Here is a 19,312-nt window from a genome sequence, read left to right on the forward strand (position 1 = left end):
TATTTATTAGATAGAAAACATTTTTATTAAATATAAGTATTCTTCCACTGATATAATGTCATTTGATACACACTCGCACACACAAATATTTTAATAAATAAAATATTGTATACTATTATACCGCTTTGGTATATAAAATACATTGACAGCGACTAGCTGTTACTCAAGACCATAACCTTTCGTTTGTAATGATACAAATTTCTACTTAAATAAATCTAGAATTAACTCGCGACAGCAGAGAGAGCAGGGAGAGAGCAGAAACAGTATTTCATCGGTCGTTCGAAAAAGTTGAAACAAAAAGTGTGCATACCTAGACTATACTATATTATAAATTTACATAAACACAAAGTGTCCTAAATGAATGAAGACGTATTCAGACGAATAAAAGGTAGATTAAAATCAGAATATTATTCAATGAATAATGAATGGCTGAGAGATTGTATAGAGTTTTACGTAAATCAACATGAAAATGTAAGTATTAATTTTATGTATATCTAAATGAATTTTATCGCACAATTCTATAATACGCGTGAAGCATGCCTTACATTTGAAGTACAATTATTAACATCACATTTTAAGTTTGGCTACATACATACTACATTTGTTTCCGTAAAACGTCGTAAATGTAAAATACTCGTATTATTGTTATAAATTTTTATACTTTGTTATAATTAATCTTATTTTCAGCCAGGCCCAGAAAAGATTTTACAATTTGTAAAAGAACAATGGCAACTCGGTGATTTGCGTAAAATTAATAATGAAAATGGATGTTTACCTTGCAATCTGTCGGATCAAAAATTTATTATTTTATCTGGAAACTATATTCTTCAGGTACATATATAAGTAAATAAAATACCTACATATATATTTGCGCAGATGATTGATTAATTAAAATTGTAATAATCTAGGTAGAACAAATGTATGATATTGCAACATCGAAATATAAACAATTAGAGCATATTAGGAACGCTCGTATTTCAGAAATAGATCTATCCGAAGCAGAAAAAATGGAAAAATGGCAACCTCCGAAAAAAAGAATGATACAATTACGACTAACGGATGGATTGCAAGATTTAATTGGAATTGAATATAATTATATATCTCGACTGAATGTATGTTAATATTTACTATATATTTTTCAATAACATATTTGAATTGATACAAAGGTCTGGTTAAGCTAAAACATTATTATTATTATTATTATTATTCTTTTTCTCCTTCCCTATTAAATAAAGACATAAATTTAAGAATATTCTAAAATTACGATACAAATGTAAAATACTCTTATATTTTTTTCAAGGATATGCTATTACCAGGATATAAAGTTATGATAACGGGCCCATTGAAATGTCGTAAAGGTGTTTTGTTATTAGAAGAAGGAAAGTTGAAAGGAATTGGTGGTGAAGTGGATAGCTTGTTAATACCTAATGCGATGGAAAATGTTTTAGCTAGAGCTCTGTGAGTTTAAATTAATATTAAAAATTTTGCAAGGATAATAAGGAAATCAAAATAGGAGTAAACTATAAATCAAGTCAATTGAAGCTAAATCAAATATTAAGTTATATTTTGGAAAGTCTTGATAATAACTTTAATATTATATACGTGTATTTATCATTTACAGAAATCTTTCAGAAAATCCTGATCCCTATAGCGATAATGAGACTAAATCAAATAATATTAGACCACAAGTACCACAAATGGACCAAGTCCTTTTTGAAGAAGACTTCGAAGTAAATCCTGAAGATATTTTTAAAACTGAAGATTCCCATAACAAAGATCGTAAAAAATCGAAAATTAAGAATACTAACACAGACGTTAAAAGAGTTCAAAGTTACGAAAATGAAGGAGTTTTAAATGATAATGTTCATTTTCAGAGAGGAATTAATAACGCTAACACTGAAATTAAGAGACTTTTAAGTCATGAAAATGAAGAAACGTTAATTGATGATGAGTGTTTTCAAACAGAAACTGAATTTACCAGCGATCAAGTTAAAACGGATCAAAGTTGTGGAAACGAAATAATCCTGGATGATGACGATTGTTTTTTAGAGATGGTTATCTTAATATTTTATTTTATTAAGAGATAAAATTGTAAAATTAGTCGGTATAAAGCGTAGCTTTAAATTTAATCAACCTTTGACCGAACATACTTTATTACAGGTTGACGAAGAACAATTTACAGAAGCGTCAATAGAGCAGAAAAGTATTGCGTTGCCATTTAGGACTTTGCCAAAAGAGGGAAGCGATGACATTATTGTAATAACCGATGAGAAAGCTGTAACAGATGTAAAATATGACGCCTTTAGAGAAACCAGAGAGAAAGATTCGTCACATTTAAATTTCAAGTCGTGTACTGCCAAGGCAGATTCATCGATTTCCCGTTCAAAAATAGAAAAAAAACAAAAATCTTTGTTAAGCGACGGAAAAAAAAGAGTATGTTATCGGACTCGTTCCGCTCGATATTAATTTATGTACTTCGTTAAAAAGTAGTACAAACTGCTGCTTTCTATTTTGAAAATTATCATCTTTAAAACATGTTAAGTTGTACAATATCTCAGGTTTCAACTTCACCTCGTACAACAATAGCTTCGAAGAAGGGTAGGATGGATAAGCAGATTACAGAATTTATAAAAGGAGTAAATGCTCCAGAAGAGCCGAAAATTTGCGAATTTATCTACGATATTAATAATGAAATAATAACAACCACAACTTTTAAAACTATTCGAGGTCACGTCCAAGTCCTCGGAAAACTAACAAAACAAGATCCATCTTGGATTTTGCAAGCTACAATAGCAGATGGTACTGGAACAATAGAAGTTTCTTTCTCAAATAAGGTGCTGAACTCTAATTTATTTAAGTGAAAATGAGAATTTATTAGAAAATCCAGTGTGTTTTTAATAACTACACATTTTATGATTTTAGATTCTAGAAAATTTACTAGGTTTCAGTGTCCGAGAGTTTTCATTGAAAAAGAAATTGAGGAAAAAAAATCCAGAAATTGAGCATGAACTTAGGATGGTATTTTGCCTTCGCATTTTTATAAAATGCTTTATAATATCATAATAATTTTCAAACATATTTGTTATTTTCATTATTTGAACTTTTTATGCTTCATAAAGAATATATGAACATTTCAGAGTTTTCGTAATGCAGAAAAAGAGATGAAAGCTCTGGATGCACTCTTAAAATTAGAATTAAATAGAGATGAAAGACCAACAGTAATCGAAATTACTGATTTAACTCAGGAACAGAAAGAAATAATAGACAGGAGAGTAAAAGCTTTTTTACTTGAAAACAACGTTTAAATCATGGCTTATTTGCAGTGGAAGAATAATTCAATGAATCAATGTGTTTGATAAAATAAAATCTCATAAAATATAAATGAAAGAGGTAAAATAAACATTTTGTAATAAATATAACAATATAATGAAGTGTTATTTTCACCAAATCTTTGGATATAATAAAAGATATATAACAAGTAGTTTGTTATTTAATACATTTAATTATATCTCAACAATAAACGGCGGCATTCATTATAATTTAAAACCCGAATGAATAGCTACTATACCGCTATTTAAATTTTCATACGTTACATTTCTAAAACCTGCTACTTCAATCATGTCCTAAAATAGTAATTAGAAATTAAATATACATATATATATATATATATATATATATATATATATATATATATATATATATATATATATATATATATATATATATATATATATATATACACACACACACACACACATATATACACACACACACGCGCGCGCGCGCGCGTATATATAGACTTGTAACTTAAATAACATAAATATCGCGTTACCATGTCGCACAACTTACTTTAAATTCTTCTTGTTTTGGGAATTTTCTAATACTTTCAACAAGATATTGATAGGGCTGCCATTCTCCCGCTATGAGTGTACCCAACACAGGTATTATTTGAAATGAATATTGATCATAGAGCCTAAAAATTTTATTTTGTCATGCATAGATATCCAGCGTAGAAGACTTTAAATAATTGTTACTTTATCCTAAAAGGAATTAGTTACCATTTCAAGATATTATTATCTACATGACTGAATTCCAAACACATAAAACAACCACCCGGAGTAAGTACTCTGTACGCTTCAGAAAGTACCTACAACAGATATCGTTATTCCTTTGTAAAATATGAGTATAAAATCTATTTATATTTAGAGAAAGATATATCATTGAAGTTCAATGTTAATTTGATAAAAATTTTATAAGATTGATTTACCTTTCCAATATGTGTTACATTTCTTATTCCAAAGGCTATTGTGTAAGCATTATATGAATCGTCCTCGAAAGGAAGCTTTTCTGCATCACATTGCTTCCAATCAATATTAAAATTATTTTGATCTGTCCATCCTAAGTTCTTTGCTCTTACTTTACCAACGTCTAACATATTCTTATTTATATCACAAACTGTTACAGAACTTTTTACATCTTGGTAATTAGGGGTATTCTTTAAATAATTTAAATATCTGAATGTAATATCTCCTGTGCCACCAGCCGAATCTAATAATTTGGTGCCATGAGTTGGTCCAAGCCTCTGAATGAATATATCTTTCCAAATGCGATGAATTCCAAAACTCATAGCATCATTCATTCGATCGTACGAATTTGCTACCTTCTCAAAAACTGTATATACTAAAAAGTTGTTCGATTAACTTGATAAATCTGACATTACAGATATACGAGATTAAAGGTTAATGCAGAAACAAATTACACGAAATGCTTAAGAATTAATATAAATTGTATTAGTTTGACTATCCTAAAAGCTCTTAAAATACAAATTATATCGAACAATTTGTTCTGATTCTTTTGAACAATTTGTATCTTGATTCTTTGTATATTTTCCGTTTATATATAATGTTGTTTCTCGTAAACAAAATTATAAATATTTCTATAATACAGGGTATGCTTCCTTTGAGAATAAAAAGTTTTGTTACCTATAGGGATAATATATATAAAGGAACAAAAGGCAAAATTGTTTAGATAACTACATAAATTATAAAATGTACCTTCTTTCACTTTATCACTTTCTTTGACAGTTTTGTATCCAAAATGTGTTGTTTTCTCATTATTATTAGTTGCAGTGGCATCTGAGAAACATTTCTCAAAGACGAGAGTAATTCTTTTATTTTTTGTTAAATTTAAAAGAAGTCTTCGTTTTTCCATCTTTCTGCGATATTTTATCAATAACCACATATACATATATATGCATATATTAAAAGATAAATTGCTTCCCTTATCGGTAAAATATTTTAAGGTTATCTTTATTTTTCAATTACATACGTATGGTGGTGTGAACGTTGCTAAAATTTATATTCGATATAATAGATTATTATCAAATAGGATAACTCTACGTTAGAGGCACAATAAGATTATATATATATATATATCTAAAATATTTTTTCTTAATAGGAGAAACCAAAGCTGTGATTTCTAATGTATGCGTGCCAAATAAATTGTATCGTGTTGTGTATATTGTATCGTATGCGACTAAAAAATATGTGTTATTTTACTTTTAGAACAAATATTTTTCTCGTATTGCCATTATTCTTTATGACAAATTAGATTTTAATTACGTGCACGTATTTCATTTTTAATAATTTCCTTATCACTACTATTTAAGGCTAAAATTAATTCGTATTCAAAATTAAAAATTCTAATTATATATCAACTGATCAATCTTATATTTTGAATCGGCATATTTATCTGCAATTAGTTTTTATATTGACTAGAAGTGCGATAAATTTAAATATCTCATTCCACAACTGCGTAGATATAATCGATAGTTTGTTTTACGTCGTTGGAGAACCTGCGTAGTACCTGTTGATTTTTTTCTTGAAACCTTTTGTGGAAAGTGTCAGGTAAAGTGGCCAATTTCATAGCGCTGTCATTAAATTAGAAATTGTGTTCCATTCTATCCATTTTCATTTATATGTAATTCGTTTCGTCAAATTTAATAAGACTGGACACCTTAATATTTCAACAATTATTTAATCAGATGTATAAAATCTTCTTAATGATACTAAAGCAACAACTTAACACTTGTTGATTTATAGATGCTACTTTTAAGCATTATCACAGCATTAAGTGTTGCTATGCAGAATGATTACAGGGACATAAGTTTCGTAATTTTACAGCCTAACACAAGGGAGACAATCAACTACTTTAAAAGGAAATTATTAATATATTAAGTGTCATTATATTTTAATCAATTTATATGTTTATATTTATATAGACGTTATGTAACAAGATAACATATTTATCTTAGTGAACGTTTATGTATACATTTTCAAATACAATTAAATCCCCGAAACAAAAAGAAAGTCAAATAATTGTTACCATATGTCAAAGAAGTAAGTTTATTTTATTGAATATATAATATGTTCCACATAAGTTCTAATAAGCTCTAATTAAAAATTAGTTTCTCTTACATGTTGAAATATCATGTGATTTTTAGTTTATGATAGAAATAATATCTGAATAATAAAGATTAAATAAAAGATTACCGTAGAATGTTGTTAAAAGTTGAAAAGAAATAAATAATAAGATTTAAACAGATTGTATAAAATCATATAAGGAAGGATATTCAGTTTAAAATTTTATGAAATAGAGAATTCATTTTTTAGTTAAATTATGTCAACAAATTATCCATACGTATACCAGATATGTTTAGGTATGTCGCTTATTTATTTTAAAAGCTTTTTATTTCCTATTAACTTTATATACTTATGTTTAGTATCTCGCTTAATTCATTTCTTACAAGATGTTCATGACAGTTCAAAATTTTAATGAAGTGCTTACAAAATTATTTCCAGACATGGAGCAAATTACAGAACCGCGTGTTAATCTGGAGGGTTTCAGACCGCTCATCATTGCAATGGAAATCGTTGGAGCAATACTGATAATTCTAGTTGCAGTTTGGTGTGGCAGTTATAGAGGTGGTTTTGCTTGGAATTCTAATCCAACGTTAGAATTCAATTGGCATCCTCTTTTAATGGTTATTGGATTCGTATTTCTATATGCCAATGGTATGTTTAACGATTTAAGGAAACTTTTAAGAACATTGAATTAACTTTTTTTTTTTATTTTACTTAATATTACCTTCAATCTTGTTAGGTATGTTAATATATAGGACACAGAGAAATACTCGGAAACGAAGATTGAAGCTAATTCACGCAGGCATAATGATATTAATTGTTGCATTAGTTGTAATTTCTCTTGTGGCTGTGTTTGACAGCCACAACTTGCAATCGAAACCAATTCCAAACATGTACAGTCTTCATAGTTGGATTGGGCTCACTAGCGTAATTTTATTTTGCTGCCAGGTATAAATGTCATTAACTCTTTATTTAATTTTATCCATATATAATCGTTCAATAATCGCGAAATACATATATTTTAATATTTTAGTGGCTTGCTGGATTTCTATCTTTCCTGTATCCGGGATTACAACTTCCATTACGGGCTTCTTACATGCCAATTCATGTATACTTTGGAATCGCAGGATTCGTTGGTGTAATTGCTTCCTGTCTTTTAGGCCTCAATGAAAAAGCATTTTTTGCTCTAGGGTAAGTATAAACTTATGACACAATAACGTATGAGTCACCCTTTCATTTATTATAATACGTAATTTCAGAAATAATTATCCAAATCTTGTAGACGAAGCAATATTAATTAATGTAATCGGACTTATGTTAATCCTTTTTGGTGGATTAGCGGTTTATTTGGTATCACAAGAACGTTACAAACGTTTACCTAGAGCAGAAGACGAAGCACTAGTTGGTGGCAGAGCACAGTGAACGATTATGGTATATAAAAAAGCTTATTCTTGGCTTTCCAACATATAGACAAATTCCTAGTTATACTTTCATAATAATTATAATGTCAGTTCTCGAAATATTCCGATTCGTTTGTGTATCTTGTTTCTATGATCGACTTTCATGATCTTCGATTAAAGATAAAACTGTTAGCTGTCGTTTATCTCTTTTTTACCCTCGGTTAGGACTAACTAGTTCAAAATCATTTAGTATCTATGTTAAATCATATCTAACTATTTTACTATTTCATATTTTATACTATTTTTAAATCTCTTGTACAGTTTTTATTGGTTGTTAGTTGAATTAGATAAATAAAACTTTATATATATTATGTAATAATAGTTTCAGAAATTTAAGATTTTTCCATCTTCGCGCTTTCGTTGATACAACAGAGCTGTGATCTTTAAGTTGTATTTAAAATAAAAAATGGTGGATATTTCGTTCGTGGATTATGATGGATTTTTCGTTCAATATTGCGTCTCGTAAAATGTAATCTCATCAGTATGTTCAATCATTTTAGATAAAACATATTTTATCTGACATATTTTCTAATAATTAAAATATACTACCATAAATGGTTGTAATATAAAGTATTGTGAATATTATATTGTTTTAATATATTTATATGTATATGCGTATATATGTGTGAATATTGAACTTGTATTCGTCTATCAATCAATTGTACATTATGATGGTTGACAGAAATGTATTTATTCAGAAAAGTATATATAAAAAGAATATACATCTTCCAAGCATAATTATGACTTACACTTTACTTTTTATCATATTTGTAACCGAATAAAACAAAACAAATATTATTTTTAAATGTTTCCTTTATCATTTATCGAATATGTCAATTATTTTAAATGTTAATATTGAGATACATCATTTTTATGTTATTATTCATTCCAATCATTTAATACTTAATTCCAGTCCTTATTAACGGAATAATTTAGAAATCGAATTATGTAGTTAATTTCATTAATAATAATGGCAACGAAAAATTTTGATTATTCCTATGTTTGCTTCTGCTTACTGTTTATTCGAACAGAGTTATCATACGCAGTAAAACCTTATCCTTCATGCTTTCATATACGTACATAACATGATTTTTAGATTACATACTCGTAAGTGTGAGTATCATGGACATAACGTCCGTTTATGCATATCATAATACAATCATATCGTCGTATGTATGTCGTGTACGTACACAGATTACAGGTCTGGTAACTTCCGTGGTGGGATCAAGCCTTAATGAACGGCAAATATTTTCCAATTTGCTCGCTAAGCATTAGACCGTCGCAATCACGATCATCCGTGATCGTAGCTCCCCTCCTCCCGCCCTTAAAGGATCCTGCTAAAGAGAAGAAGACGTTTTGAAACGTGAATCGTGGTTTCATTTTTCTTTTTATTGGAATACAAATTTTAGATTTTAGACTAGCATATGTCCATAAGCCATATTAAAAGGCCGCCGCCGCCGCCGCCGCCACCGCCACCGTGACGACAGAAATATATCAATTCAACATGCCATGGACTTGTGCTGTGCCGAATTGTAGGACAAATAAAGATAAACGTAATGAAAAAGTATCTGTTTTCATAGTGAAAAATGAAAATTTTGGTGCAAAATGGGCAGCATTAATTCCCGGAATAGAACGTTTGCGAACGGGTCAGCGAATATGTGAAAAACATTTTGAAGAACGTTACATAATTAGAGAATATATCAAGTACGATAATAATGGGAAAATTATAGCTCAGGTAAAATCATTTGATTTATCCATTAAAATTATTTTCTAATTCCTTAGTCATTATTCCTAATAATGACAAAATCTTTTATTATTGTATGATACTTATTTTCAAATATTTGTTAGGTACCATTAAAACGTACACGTTTACGACCAGGAGCTGTACCTACAATATTTGATGGATATCCATTGCAATCTCGATCGAGATCAAGAAGCCCACAACAAGACGTACAAGATGTAATAAGACACACAATGAGGAAATACGCCAGATTTTATACAGACCATACATATGCAGTACAAGAACGTAAGTTTTGACATTTTATTTTGTAATTCACTCATTTCAGGTCATATATTTTTTTCTGCGATTCTTGCACGCTAGAAACTATTCACTAAAATATTTGTATTTAAATTCATCTTGTTGGGAAGTTCTGTAAAAATAAGATCTATTTATGAACATGCTTTGTTCAAGATGTATTTATTTACAAGTAAACGTAAAATATAGAATATATATTTACACACACACACACACACACACACACATATTTATAAATAATTTATGTTTAAGCAGCAAAATGTTCAAAGTCAACAGCTAAAGAGGAAGTAACCGCAAGTAGTACAACAAAGTGTTCCGAGTCAACGATTAGGGAACAAGAAGTGATTGCAAGTAATAGAGCAAAATATTCAAAGTCAACAATTAAAGAAGAAGAAGAAGAAGAAAGTGCAAGTAGTACAATAAAGTATCCAAGGTCAACAACTACAGAAGAAGGAGTAAGTGCAAGCAGTACAGCAAAATATTCAAATTCAGTAACTAAAGAAAAAGAAGCAAACATAAGTACGGTAGTATTGGAGAAACATCAAAATGAAGTTCAGGAAATATTACAGCTTAAGTCAATAAAGCAGGATGAATTTGTGAACAATGACATAGAACGATACGTACATCAAAATAATGAATGTTTTGCTATTGTCTCTCTGGACCTTGATAGCAGTGTTCCTTCTCATTGTAAGTATCTAATATTTTTTAATATAAAATACAACGGTTGATGGAAATGTTAATACTTCGTTAAATATTAATAATAACTTGTTGAAATCTGGTTACCCTGTATAATTATGACTGTTACCTTTATTGTATTGATACATTATTCCAGAAGTTTATTCCAAACATATTGTTATAGTTTTCATAATGATTCCAAGTATCTATTTAATCTTAATAAATTTCAAAACATTCAAAAACATCTATACGTCGCCTGATGCTTGTTTATAAAAAATTTATATTTGAAATTTGGACTTTTATACTGTTTTCTCTATTTTATGTCAACAGATTCTATTAATTCAAGTATAATGTCTTCTGTGAAATCGGATGTAAATATTGATTGTTCTATAAACAATAACATGCAGCCTGAATCATTTGTGACAGTTACCAAAGCAGAAGATAACTTGAAAATGCTTCATTTTACAAGTTCTGGGTTTCCATTTACTACAGTAATGTTTGACTCTATCGGTTTTAACTTTGAATCTCAACGTAAGTATGATAAATTTGTTTTGAAAATAATCGATAACTTTTCACAATTATTTATAATTGTTAAAATTAAAATATCCACGATTATTAAAAATTTGTTGGAAAAAATAGTTTAAATCAGAAAAATATACACTTCATCTTTTTTGCTTAGAGTAGTATTTGTTAATTATTCTTTCTTAAAGAAATTTCATTAGTACATTTTTCTATCAAATGTGTAGATTAAGTATAAAAAGTTAATTATAATTTTTTTTACGACAGAAGACGATACTTTTGAGAATAATGCACCTTTGAAAATACCGAAACCATGGATCGTCGGCAATTCTAAAGTTGGCGATGAAGAAGCTCTCTTATTTACATATGCTATAAGAGTGAATGATTGCGGAAAAGAAAAGCATATTTTTGCAAAATCTGTTTTAGTCACAGGTTCTAGAAAAATAACTTACGAAATATACATGACACCCGTTGATGTAATAGCTGCAAAACTTCCACGAATATTAACTAAAATCACTATGATACCAGAAATTTTGAAAAAATTTAAAGATTTACGCACATGTAAAGGAATAACGTCCACTGGTTTAGATACAATCCGTGCAAACACTGCTCTAAAAAATTGTATTGGTACGGATTGGCGTCATGCAGACTGCTCTATATTATCTATCATGAGTGAAAGATGTAATTCATGTAAAAAATATTCTAACACCTTATCACAAAAGATTAGAAGAATGAAAAAAAGAACGGTTATTAAACGAGTCACAACTTCTTTGAACCCATTTGATGAAATGAAATTGAAGACTATGCGAGAAAAAATCAAATATAAAGATGCTAGGGTTAATCGAATGAAAGATAAGCTGAAGCGTACTACAGACCTGATCGTAAATCAACAGAAGAAAGCATGTATGATATGTATGACAGATAGTGACTTGGATAAAATTTCAAAAAATCAAAAATTAGTTATCCAAGAAATAATTTCGGCTGCGAAAACAAAGGATCCAAAAGGCCGCCGTTACACAGATGAGTTTATAATGATGTGTATGCTAATGAATATCAAATCTCAGAGTTACTACGAATTCTTGAGGAAGAACGAGATCATTCCATTGCCTTGTGCAAGGACCATTCGAGATTATATGTCTCAAGTGGGTACAAAGCGTGGATTTGATGAAAAATTTGTTAAGCTATTAAAAGAATCACAGTGTTCCGATCCTCGATGAGATCAATTCGAAGAAGTTTATTACTGTGAATCCAGAGACGTTGACTTACATGAGCTTAACAGACTTTGACGACCTGATGACACTTCAAAGTTCAAATATCAGGTACTTGGCAACCCAAGGTCTTGTGTTACAGTACCAGTCCTTAACAAATAAATATACTCAACCAATCGCTGGTTTTGCTTTAAAACGTTCAGCTTGCGAAGAATACTTAGCTAAAATTGTTTTTAAAGCAACATATTTGTTAAAAAATGTTGGAGCTTTTATACATGATGTCATTGGAGACAGTGCTTTGACAAACAGAGGGATGACTAGGTACAACAGTAGCATAAATGAATTAAAAAAAAACTGATTCGTTCATCCGCAGATAATGAGAGAAAGATTTTCATGTTTTAATTAAATGTATTCAAGATAGGCTGAGTGAAGATTTGAAAAAATATAATTTTTTAAAAAAATTTAAAGATGTTTCTTTCATATTAATACCATTTCTTTACGACACGAATGTGCAACTATTTGTGAATATGATTTGTCGTATATTTTGTTGATAGATAGATCTCGTTATATATAATCAGCAATTTTCCAATAAAATATGCACATATAAATAGAGCCGCAATGAACATGACTGATAAATCTTTAACATTTAACATTTGCAAATACTGATTACAAAAAGAAACTCTGGTTGCCTATAAAATATAATGAAAAATATTATCTGAGAAGTTCATAGTCCGTATATATGCATTATTCTTATAATGCATGTTTGTATTTGAGATACGTTCAAATATGTTGCAGATATCTAGACATGTGTAAAAATAAATATGTAAATCTATGTCTCATTGTCGTGGAAACATAATTTGATGTTTTATATATGTATTAATTACGTAATTATACCATACTTACAGGCTATCTATGCAAACAACTTTTACAAAATGATATACGTATAAGAAAGGTAAATCATGTACAGAAACACTGATCCATAGCAAGAATAATACTTCAGTTGCACAGTTAGTTGGCATGAAAACGAAAGGTTTGATTCGTGCAAATTTGCATTCTTTTATCATTTAATGAAGTACGTAAACGAATGTTTCTTAAAATACACATCAAACATAAAAATTTTTTATCTCTCAGCGGACAAAACATTGGATGTACTGGAAATATGTCTTTCTGTAAGTAGGTTCATTATTATGTCCAACTAAGAATGTGTCAATTTAGACATCAAAGAAACCAAAGAGGAAAAGGGTCAGCCATTCAAAGGAAAATGTTCAAACCAATGTATAAAGATATTTTTATATATAAACATTTAACGTTTAATAAATGTGATTTAATATAAGTATTTCTTGCATTTTTAATAAGTTTTATAAACTCTAAAATTCTATTATAATTTTGCCTGCTCAATAGAAGATTTAACAACATTGGAAAGTTTCAATCGTGAAAAGTATTATTTCAATAAAATGTTTTCGACAATATCATTCACATTACAGATAGTACATATAGGTTGTTATGCGATTTTTTAATGAATTAAAAAACAAAAACAAACTTATTTACCAATAGGTGCGTCAAATCTACATGGTATAAAAGTATTAAAAATATATTAGATTTCGAAATTGTAATTTTGTTAAATGTTTTTATTGGAAATAATATCTAATAATGGTTCATAAATAATATTTATTCAAATAACATTCTTCTGTACCAAATGAAATACTGTGTATTTACTTCTTTTATTTAAACAAATCATGAAAAATTATAAAAAGTAATCTAGTCATTAACTAAGCACTACTTATGCCTATAAAAAGAATTACGTTGGTAAGACGTTATCATATATTCAAACGGAGTTGGAATATATATACACAATATAACTAAATAAAAAAATAGAAAAAGTACAAAGAGAATGTTATCATTAAAAGATAAATCCCGAGAAAGTAGATTCCTTCTGATACATGTCGTTCTCATTAACCTACTAGATCGCAGCGCTCTATGGCTAGCGGCCGATTTCGCAAAGCACGCTTTATGACATTAAAAACCTAACCCCCACCGCAGGATTTGTCAGACATATCTGTATAAGTATACGACCCTAATCATAACGCATTGGGCGTAGTAATAAAAGTGGTAAGCCACCCTAGAGGACTAGCGTCCTCAAGCGTCAATTTTGACGAACATTGTGCGTTCAATGGTTAACCAAATCCCCGTGCCACAGGCCAAATATGAATTGTTAACAGACGTCCGACAGTAAGTTGCACTTTTTTGTATAGTTAGTTGTCTTTTAATTCCCTTATATTATATGCATGCATGCACGCGCGCGCGCGCTCGTGTGTGTGTGTGTGTGTGTATATGACAATCACATAACTCCTATAATAATAATTTGGTTTTCATTTATTTCTTTCTTTCCAATGTGTATAATAAATCTCGTAATTTACATTTACAAATTGATATTAGCAATATATCATTTTCAATGATATCATATTAAGCATAACACATACTTATTCATAACACTGTTTAGATGCCTCCTCGCTACTAGATTTATATATTACAATATAATATTATAAAATAGTATAGTTTAGATAATTACGCAGAAGAATATGCATGTATAATGTTAATACACATAAATTGAATAAATGATAATAATCAAAGTTCCATTTATAAGCACTTTATCTCTTAGATAATGTACAGTACCAAATTCCTTATTTCAAAAGTTACAATTGAATATATTGTTAGATACACATATCTGTAAAGTCAATTACTATTGTCAAATTTGGTAAAATTTGATTTAAAAATTTGTAAATATTATTTTTTACGGTATTGAAACTGCCATTTTTACTCCACTTAAATAATTCTTTCAATATATTTTTGTAAACCTAAACATTTATAAAAAAAGGTATATACCTATATCGTTATAGAAAGTGTAAAATATAAACTTTGCTTGTTTTCATTGAATAATATAGTTATATTTATCTTATTTACATTCTCTATATTTACATTTTCCTATATAATATTAAATTTCTTTACAACATCTACTTTTATAGCTTTTTTTTTGTGTGTAATGAGTCATATGTGTGGGCATATATGTGTGAGTATATGTCAAAAGTTACAGGTGTGGTTATTGATTATCCTATATTTACTATGATACAAGAAGCCTTCATGGTTTAAAATGGTTAAAAATGCGCATAAAATAAATTTGAAATTTATGTTTCATGCAGCTCAAGCGTATAAAATTGAGAAATAAATTTGTTATAATGAATTATTAACTGTATTTACTGCACACATTTCTGATATTGTATGAAACATAAGCTTATCTGTATATATTATATATCAATGACTCAAATTTAGAAATTAATATAAATTTTCATATCCTTTTGTAGACCACGTTGGAGAACACAAGTTCTGTGCTTGGCATTAGTATCTTTGATACTTGGAGTTCTTTTCGTGACACGCGCGTGGTTGGGAATTGTTATCCTTCGCTCTCCAAGAGCGAAGACACTCGATACAGAAACACTAACAGACAATGCCAAGATTGCTACGTGGTTACGTCGGGCTCGGATGTACGCCGAGTCGACGAAGGAGAACCAGAATGCGGACAGGAACAACAGCATCAGTTCGCCACAACACTACAACACCAATTCCTCAGGGTACTTATATATTTATTGCCCAAAGTATATATGTCTCAAGAGAAAGTTTACGAACATCGTTATTATCATCAAGAATTAGTTATGAGGAAATAACATTTAAGTTATTGAAAAGAGCTTTCTTTTATAGGCAAATCATTGTCTGTTATTACACCATATCGAGCGACCTGAACACGTTCTGGGAGCTCAGTCCGTCGCACATTGACCCTGATCTTTGTACGCATATTATCGTGGGTTTTGCGGGCGTGGTGAACTGCAGCCTAGATTTGGGCAGTAATTCATCAATCTACAAGGAAGTTATCGCCTTGAAGAAATTGCAACCTCAATTAAGGGTCATGATCAGTGCTGGCGGCAGTAATGAGCTCCACTTAGGTTTTTCAGAAATGGTAAAAAATCATGCAAATAGAAAAAGGTAACTTTTGTTGTTTTTCATTTTAATTGTTCCGTTATAAAGTGCATTGAAAACGCTACATGTTCTCTTTTTTATAGATTTATACGGTCCGTTTTAAATGTGACAAAGACATTTGGTTTCGATGGACTCGACTTAGATTGGGAATTTCCTGCATGGCTTGGAGCTGATGAACGGGAAAAACTCCATTTCGTACAATTATTAGAGGAATTACGAAGGGAATTTTACCGCGCTACAAAAACGTTGATTCTTTCTGTTGCAGTAGCTGCTCCACAAGCTATTGTTGATCAAAGCTATATGGTTGCAGAAATGGCAAAGTGAGCGAACATGTTTTTTGTAATATGAGCAATATTAGATAGCTGCGCTACTATTCGATAATGGCCAATAATAATTAGAGCTATTAAGATCATTTAAGAAAAAGTATTTCTTTATGTAACTATAAAATCAATTTTGTTTATTTATATTGTCGTAAATGTTTATATAAAATTTATCAAATTTTGTTATTATTTAGGTATGTAGATTTTGTGAACTTGATGTCATATGACTACCATTTTTATGTATGGTACTATCCAATTACCGGACTCAATGCACCGCTTTTCTCACATGCTGCTGAATCCGGTTATCTTTCCACTCTAAATGTTAATTATTCGGTTCATTATTGGCTTTCAAAAGGGATGCCAAGAGAAAAGTTAATTGTTGGGATTCCTACTTATGGCCACAACTATAGACTGGATAATCCGCAGAATCATGATTTACTCGCACCAGCAAATGGTTTCGGAGAATTGGGGAAGATGGGTTTCGTTTCTTATCCTACAGTTTGCGAGTTCCTTCAAAACGGCGCGAAGAGCGTTTTCAAACATGAAAGCAAGGTTCCCTATGCCTATAAAGACAGAGAATGGATCTCATATGACGATGTTACAAGTGTTTACTATAAGGCATGTACATATACTACTCTTACTTTCTAAGCCCATTCGATAAAATTAACGATTTAAGACAAACGATTGTATTTTTTTTTAGAATTAAGATCGCTCAAGGACCAAACATATTCTAATTGCTATGTATTATGTTTTAGGCTGAATGGATCCGTAGGAATAATTTTGGAGGAGCAATGATATTATCCTTAAATGTTGATGATTGGAATGATACATGTAAATTCAATGAAAGCTTTCCTTTAACTCGTACTGTTAGCAAGATTCTCAGGTATCAAGCCGATTAATCCATTTTCGTTTGTCACTTCTTTACATTCCAAACAGAGATATCGCATTCCTTGAAAAGTATTTGATCGATCAAATCGGAACTGCTGCTTCTTCTTAGTTTCTTACAGTGTCATAAAGTATCGTTTGCTCTTAAAAGAAAACTTCTGTCTTTTTTCAAAATAATTTAATTGCATTTGCAATTGTTTGCATATCATAAAGTACAACTATAATTTTAATTCAAAGCTATTAAATTAAACATACACGTATTTATTTTATTTATTATTAAAATATAATATAATTCATTTATAAACATATAGGAAGAAATTAAAGATGAATAATAGAATATTTATTAGTCATATTTATTAGACAGTAATAGTCATATCTAAATCAAAATTCTTTAGAAACTTTTTTGATGATCGGATATAATACTGTATGGCCGAATCACTCATAGGTATACATTTTGTTATGAAATTCCAGAGTGCAAAAATATGTATATCCTGGGTTTTAACAGCAGTCACCCTCGTTTTTTACATTCCTAGGCCAGGTATTTGTATTTTTTAGGCTGATGCAATATTGATTTGCCTGTTAACTTCAAATCTTCTTTCTATATCTTTTTCCAAACAATTCTTCAACGTCCGATAGCTATCACTATTTGTCAGACATCTGGATTGCACTTTTCTACACGTAGTGTTACTGGTCATACACAGCTCAATAATGATCTCCTCTTTTACCCCCGCCCCCCTCTCCCCTTGCTCTGCCCCATAGATCCATACAAAAGCAAAATGGTATCGGACCAACAACTGCTTTCGGTGACCTTTAACGCGCATCGTCGCTAACACATACGTACATGTATACGAAAAGAACATCAAGGAGGAAAATTACTTTCCTATCTAGCCTTGTACAAATTGTTACCAAATACACCCTATTAATTATAGTTAATAACAATTATTTACATTGTATTTATTCATTTCCATTTTACTTGTTTTGTTTGAAATATAATTTATTTTGAAATATAAATTTGTTTTCTTTTTTGCATATATTAGTAGATATTAATCTAAAAACTTATGTTAAGGTAGGAAATAAAGAAACTAAATAGTACATTATTAATTAATAATTTTGTGCGGATTCCGAGGATTAATATTTCAGTGATTTGGAAAGTTCAAATTTTGAAATTAATGATATTCAATGATTATGTAAACTAAATCGTTCAACGTTACTACCTCGAAAGGAATTTTGTGATTTTTCAGTTAAAAGTTAGTATCATAATTTAAACGAACTTTCTAATAAACAAATAAGTGGTAGTTTATTGATTTAATATCACCTCTGGTAATTTTCGTCAAACTTTCATTGCGACGAAAACGTCTACCGATGCACACACATGTTGACCAAAAGAACTGGTTATTGTAAGATTTATGCTAGCTCCTTATCTTTTAAAAGCCAGCGTCTTGGAACTTTGACTTCAAAAAGTTAAAAGTATGAATTTCACGATTGTTCAAAGGCGTTAATATTCTTGAATAGATGTTGAATTTACTGTATTTACTCTTTTCGGTTTTTATTCTTTTTTATGTGTTACTTATCATTATAATAAACGTAACAAGTGTTTTAGAAGATGCCTTGTAACAGAAGTTGTTAAAAGAAATTAATTTGTGTTTTTAAATTTACAAATGTAAAGCAACAACTTAAAGTATGTAATTAATTATCGTTTAAAATTATTAAATATGATTCCTCTATTACAGATATGTATTATCATGATAATTACTGTTAA

General features: G+C 29.6%; 6 protein-coding genes across 12 annotated transcripts; 5 read left to right on the top strand and 1 right to left on the bottom strand.

The window, feature by feature from the left end:
- Positions 1 to 158: 158 nt before the first annotated feature.
- On the top strand, positions 159 to 3,481 carry LOC117232591 (recQ-mediated genome instability protein 1-like). 2 transcript variants are annotated; one of them, XM_033492041.1, is made up of 10 exons: positions 487 to 625; positions 692 to 831; positions 909 to 1,112; positions 1,301 to 1,458; positions 1,622 to 1,730; positions 1,875 to 2,054; positions 2,161 to 2,433; positions 2,559 to 2,834; positions 2,923 to 3,018; positions 3,138 to 3,481. In XM_033492041.1, the coding sequence occupies exons 1-10, from the start codon at positions 499 to 501 to the stop codon at positions 3,303 to 3,305; spliced, it is 1,731 nt and encodes a 576-aa protein (XP_033347932.1). In that variant the 5' UTR covers positions 487 to 498; the 3' UTR covers positions 3,306 to 3,481. The 2 variants fall into 2 exon arrangements, with proteins under 2 accessions (XP_033347931.1, XP_033347932.1); XM_033492040.1 differs by lacking the exon at positions 487 to 625 and adding an exon at positions 159 to 471 and having other exon boundaries at positions 688 to 831; positions 1,622 to 2,054.
- Positions 3,415 to 5,211, bottom strand: LOC117232594 (2-methoxy-6-polyprenyl-1,4-benzoquinol methylase, mitochondrial). Its single transcript, XM_033492046.1, has 5 exons — positions 5,055 to 5,211; positions 4,268 to 4,680; positions 4,059 to 4,147; positions 3,850 to 3,973; positions 3,415 to 3,623 (listed from the first exon to the last, which is right to left on the bottom strand). The coding sequence occupies exons 1-5, from the start codon at positions 5,209 to 5,211 to the stop codon at positions 3,534 to 3,536; spliced, it is 873 nt and encodes a 290-aa protein (XP_033347937.1). The 3' UTR covers positions 3,415 to 3,533.
- A 607-nt stretch (positions 5,212 to 5,818) lies between these two features.
- Positions 5,819 to 8,620, top strand: LOC117232595 (cytochrome b561-like). 3 transcript variants are annotated; one of them, XM_033492050.1, is made up of 5 exons: positions 5,819 to 5,906; positions 6,861 to 7,073; positions 7,162 to 7,370; positions 7,456 to 7,613; positions 7,682 to 8,620. In XM_033492050.1, the coding sequence occupies exons 2-5, from the start codon at positions 6,863 to 6,865 to the stop codon at positions 7,842 to 7,844; spliced, it is 741 nt and encodes a 246-aa protein (XP_033347941.1). In that variant the 5' UTR covers positions 5,819 to 5,906; positions 6,861 to 6,862; the 3' UTR covers positions 7,845 to 8,620. The 3 variants fall into 3 exon arrangements, with proteins under 3 accessions (XP_033347941.1, XP_033347939.1, XP_033347940.1); XM_033492048.1 differs by lacking the exon at positions 5,819 to 5,906 and adding an exon at positions 5,928 to 6,398; XM_033492049.1 differs by lacking the exon at positions 5,819 to 5,906 and adding an exon at positions 6,666 to 6,718.
- A 564-nt stretch (positions 8,621 to 9,184) lies between these two features.
- Positions 9,185 to 12,362, top strand: LOC117232589. Of its 3 annotated transcripts, XM_033492039.1 has the most exons (6): positions 9,188 to 9,617; positions 9,731 to 9,908; positions 10,170 to 10,378; positions 10,487 to 10,604; positions 10,923 to 11,123; positions 11,379 to 12,362. In XM_033492039.1, exons 1-6 carry the CDS (start codon positions 9,387 to 9,389, stop codon positions 12,326 to 12,328), a joined length of 1,887 nt encoding a protein of 628 aa, XP_033347930.1. In that variant the 5' UTR covers positions 9,188 to 9,386; the 3' UTR covers positions 12,329 to 12,362. The 3 variants fall into 3 exon arrangements, with proteins under 3 accessions (XP_033347928.1, XP_033347930.1, XP_033347929.1); XM_033492037.1 differs by having other exon boundaries at positions 9,185 to 9,617; positions 10,170 to 10,604; XM_033492038.1 differs by having other exon boundaries at positions 10,173 to 10,604.
- On the top strand, positions 12,352 to 13,657 carry LOC117232598. The gene is made up of 2 exons (XM_033492053.1): positions 12,352 to 12,640; positions 13,225 to 13,657. The coding sequence occupies exons 1-2, from the start codon at positions 12,378 to 12,380 to the stop codon at positions 13,253 to 13,255; spliced, it is 294 nt and encodes a 97-aa protein (XP_033347944.1). The 5' UTR covers positions 12,352 to 12,377; the 3' UTR covers positions 13,256 to 13,657.
- A 672-nt stretch (positions 13,658 to 14,329) lies between these two features.
- LOC117232592 (acidic mammalian chitinase) lies at positions 14,330 to 18,495 on the top strand. Of its 2 annotated transcripts, none has more exons than XM_033492042.1 (6): positions 14,330 to 14,548; positions 15,679 to 15,945; positions 16,073 to 16,354; positions 16,432 to 16,668; positions 16,863 to 17,286; positions 17,424 to 18,495. In XM_033492042.1, exons 1-6 carry the CDS (start codon positions 14,490 to 14,492, stop codon positions 17,565 to 17,567), a joined length of 1,413 nt encoding a protein of 470 aa, XP_033347933.1. In that variant the 5' UTR covers positions 14,330 to 14,489; the 3' UTR covers positions 17,568 to 18,495. The 2 variants fall into 2 exon arrangements, with proteins under 2 accessions (XP_033347933.1, XP_033347934.1); XM_033492043.1 differs by lacking the exon at positions 14,330 to 14,548 and adding an exon at positions 15,576 to 15,593.
- Positions 18,496 to 19,312: the final 817 nt, after the last annotated feature.

This window comes from Bombus vosnesenskii, unplaced genomic scaffold (assembly GCF_011952255.1).
Source record: "Bombus vosnesenskii isolate JDL3184/JDL3185 unplaced genomic scaffold, Bvos_JDL3184-5_v1.1 scf7180000013289, whole genome shotgun sequence".
Lineage (NCBI taxonomy): Eukaryota > Metazoa > Arthropoda > Insecta > Hymenoptera > Apidae > Bombus > Bombus vosnesenskii.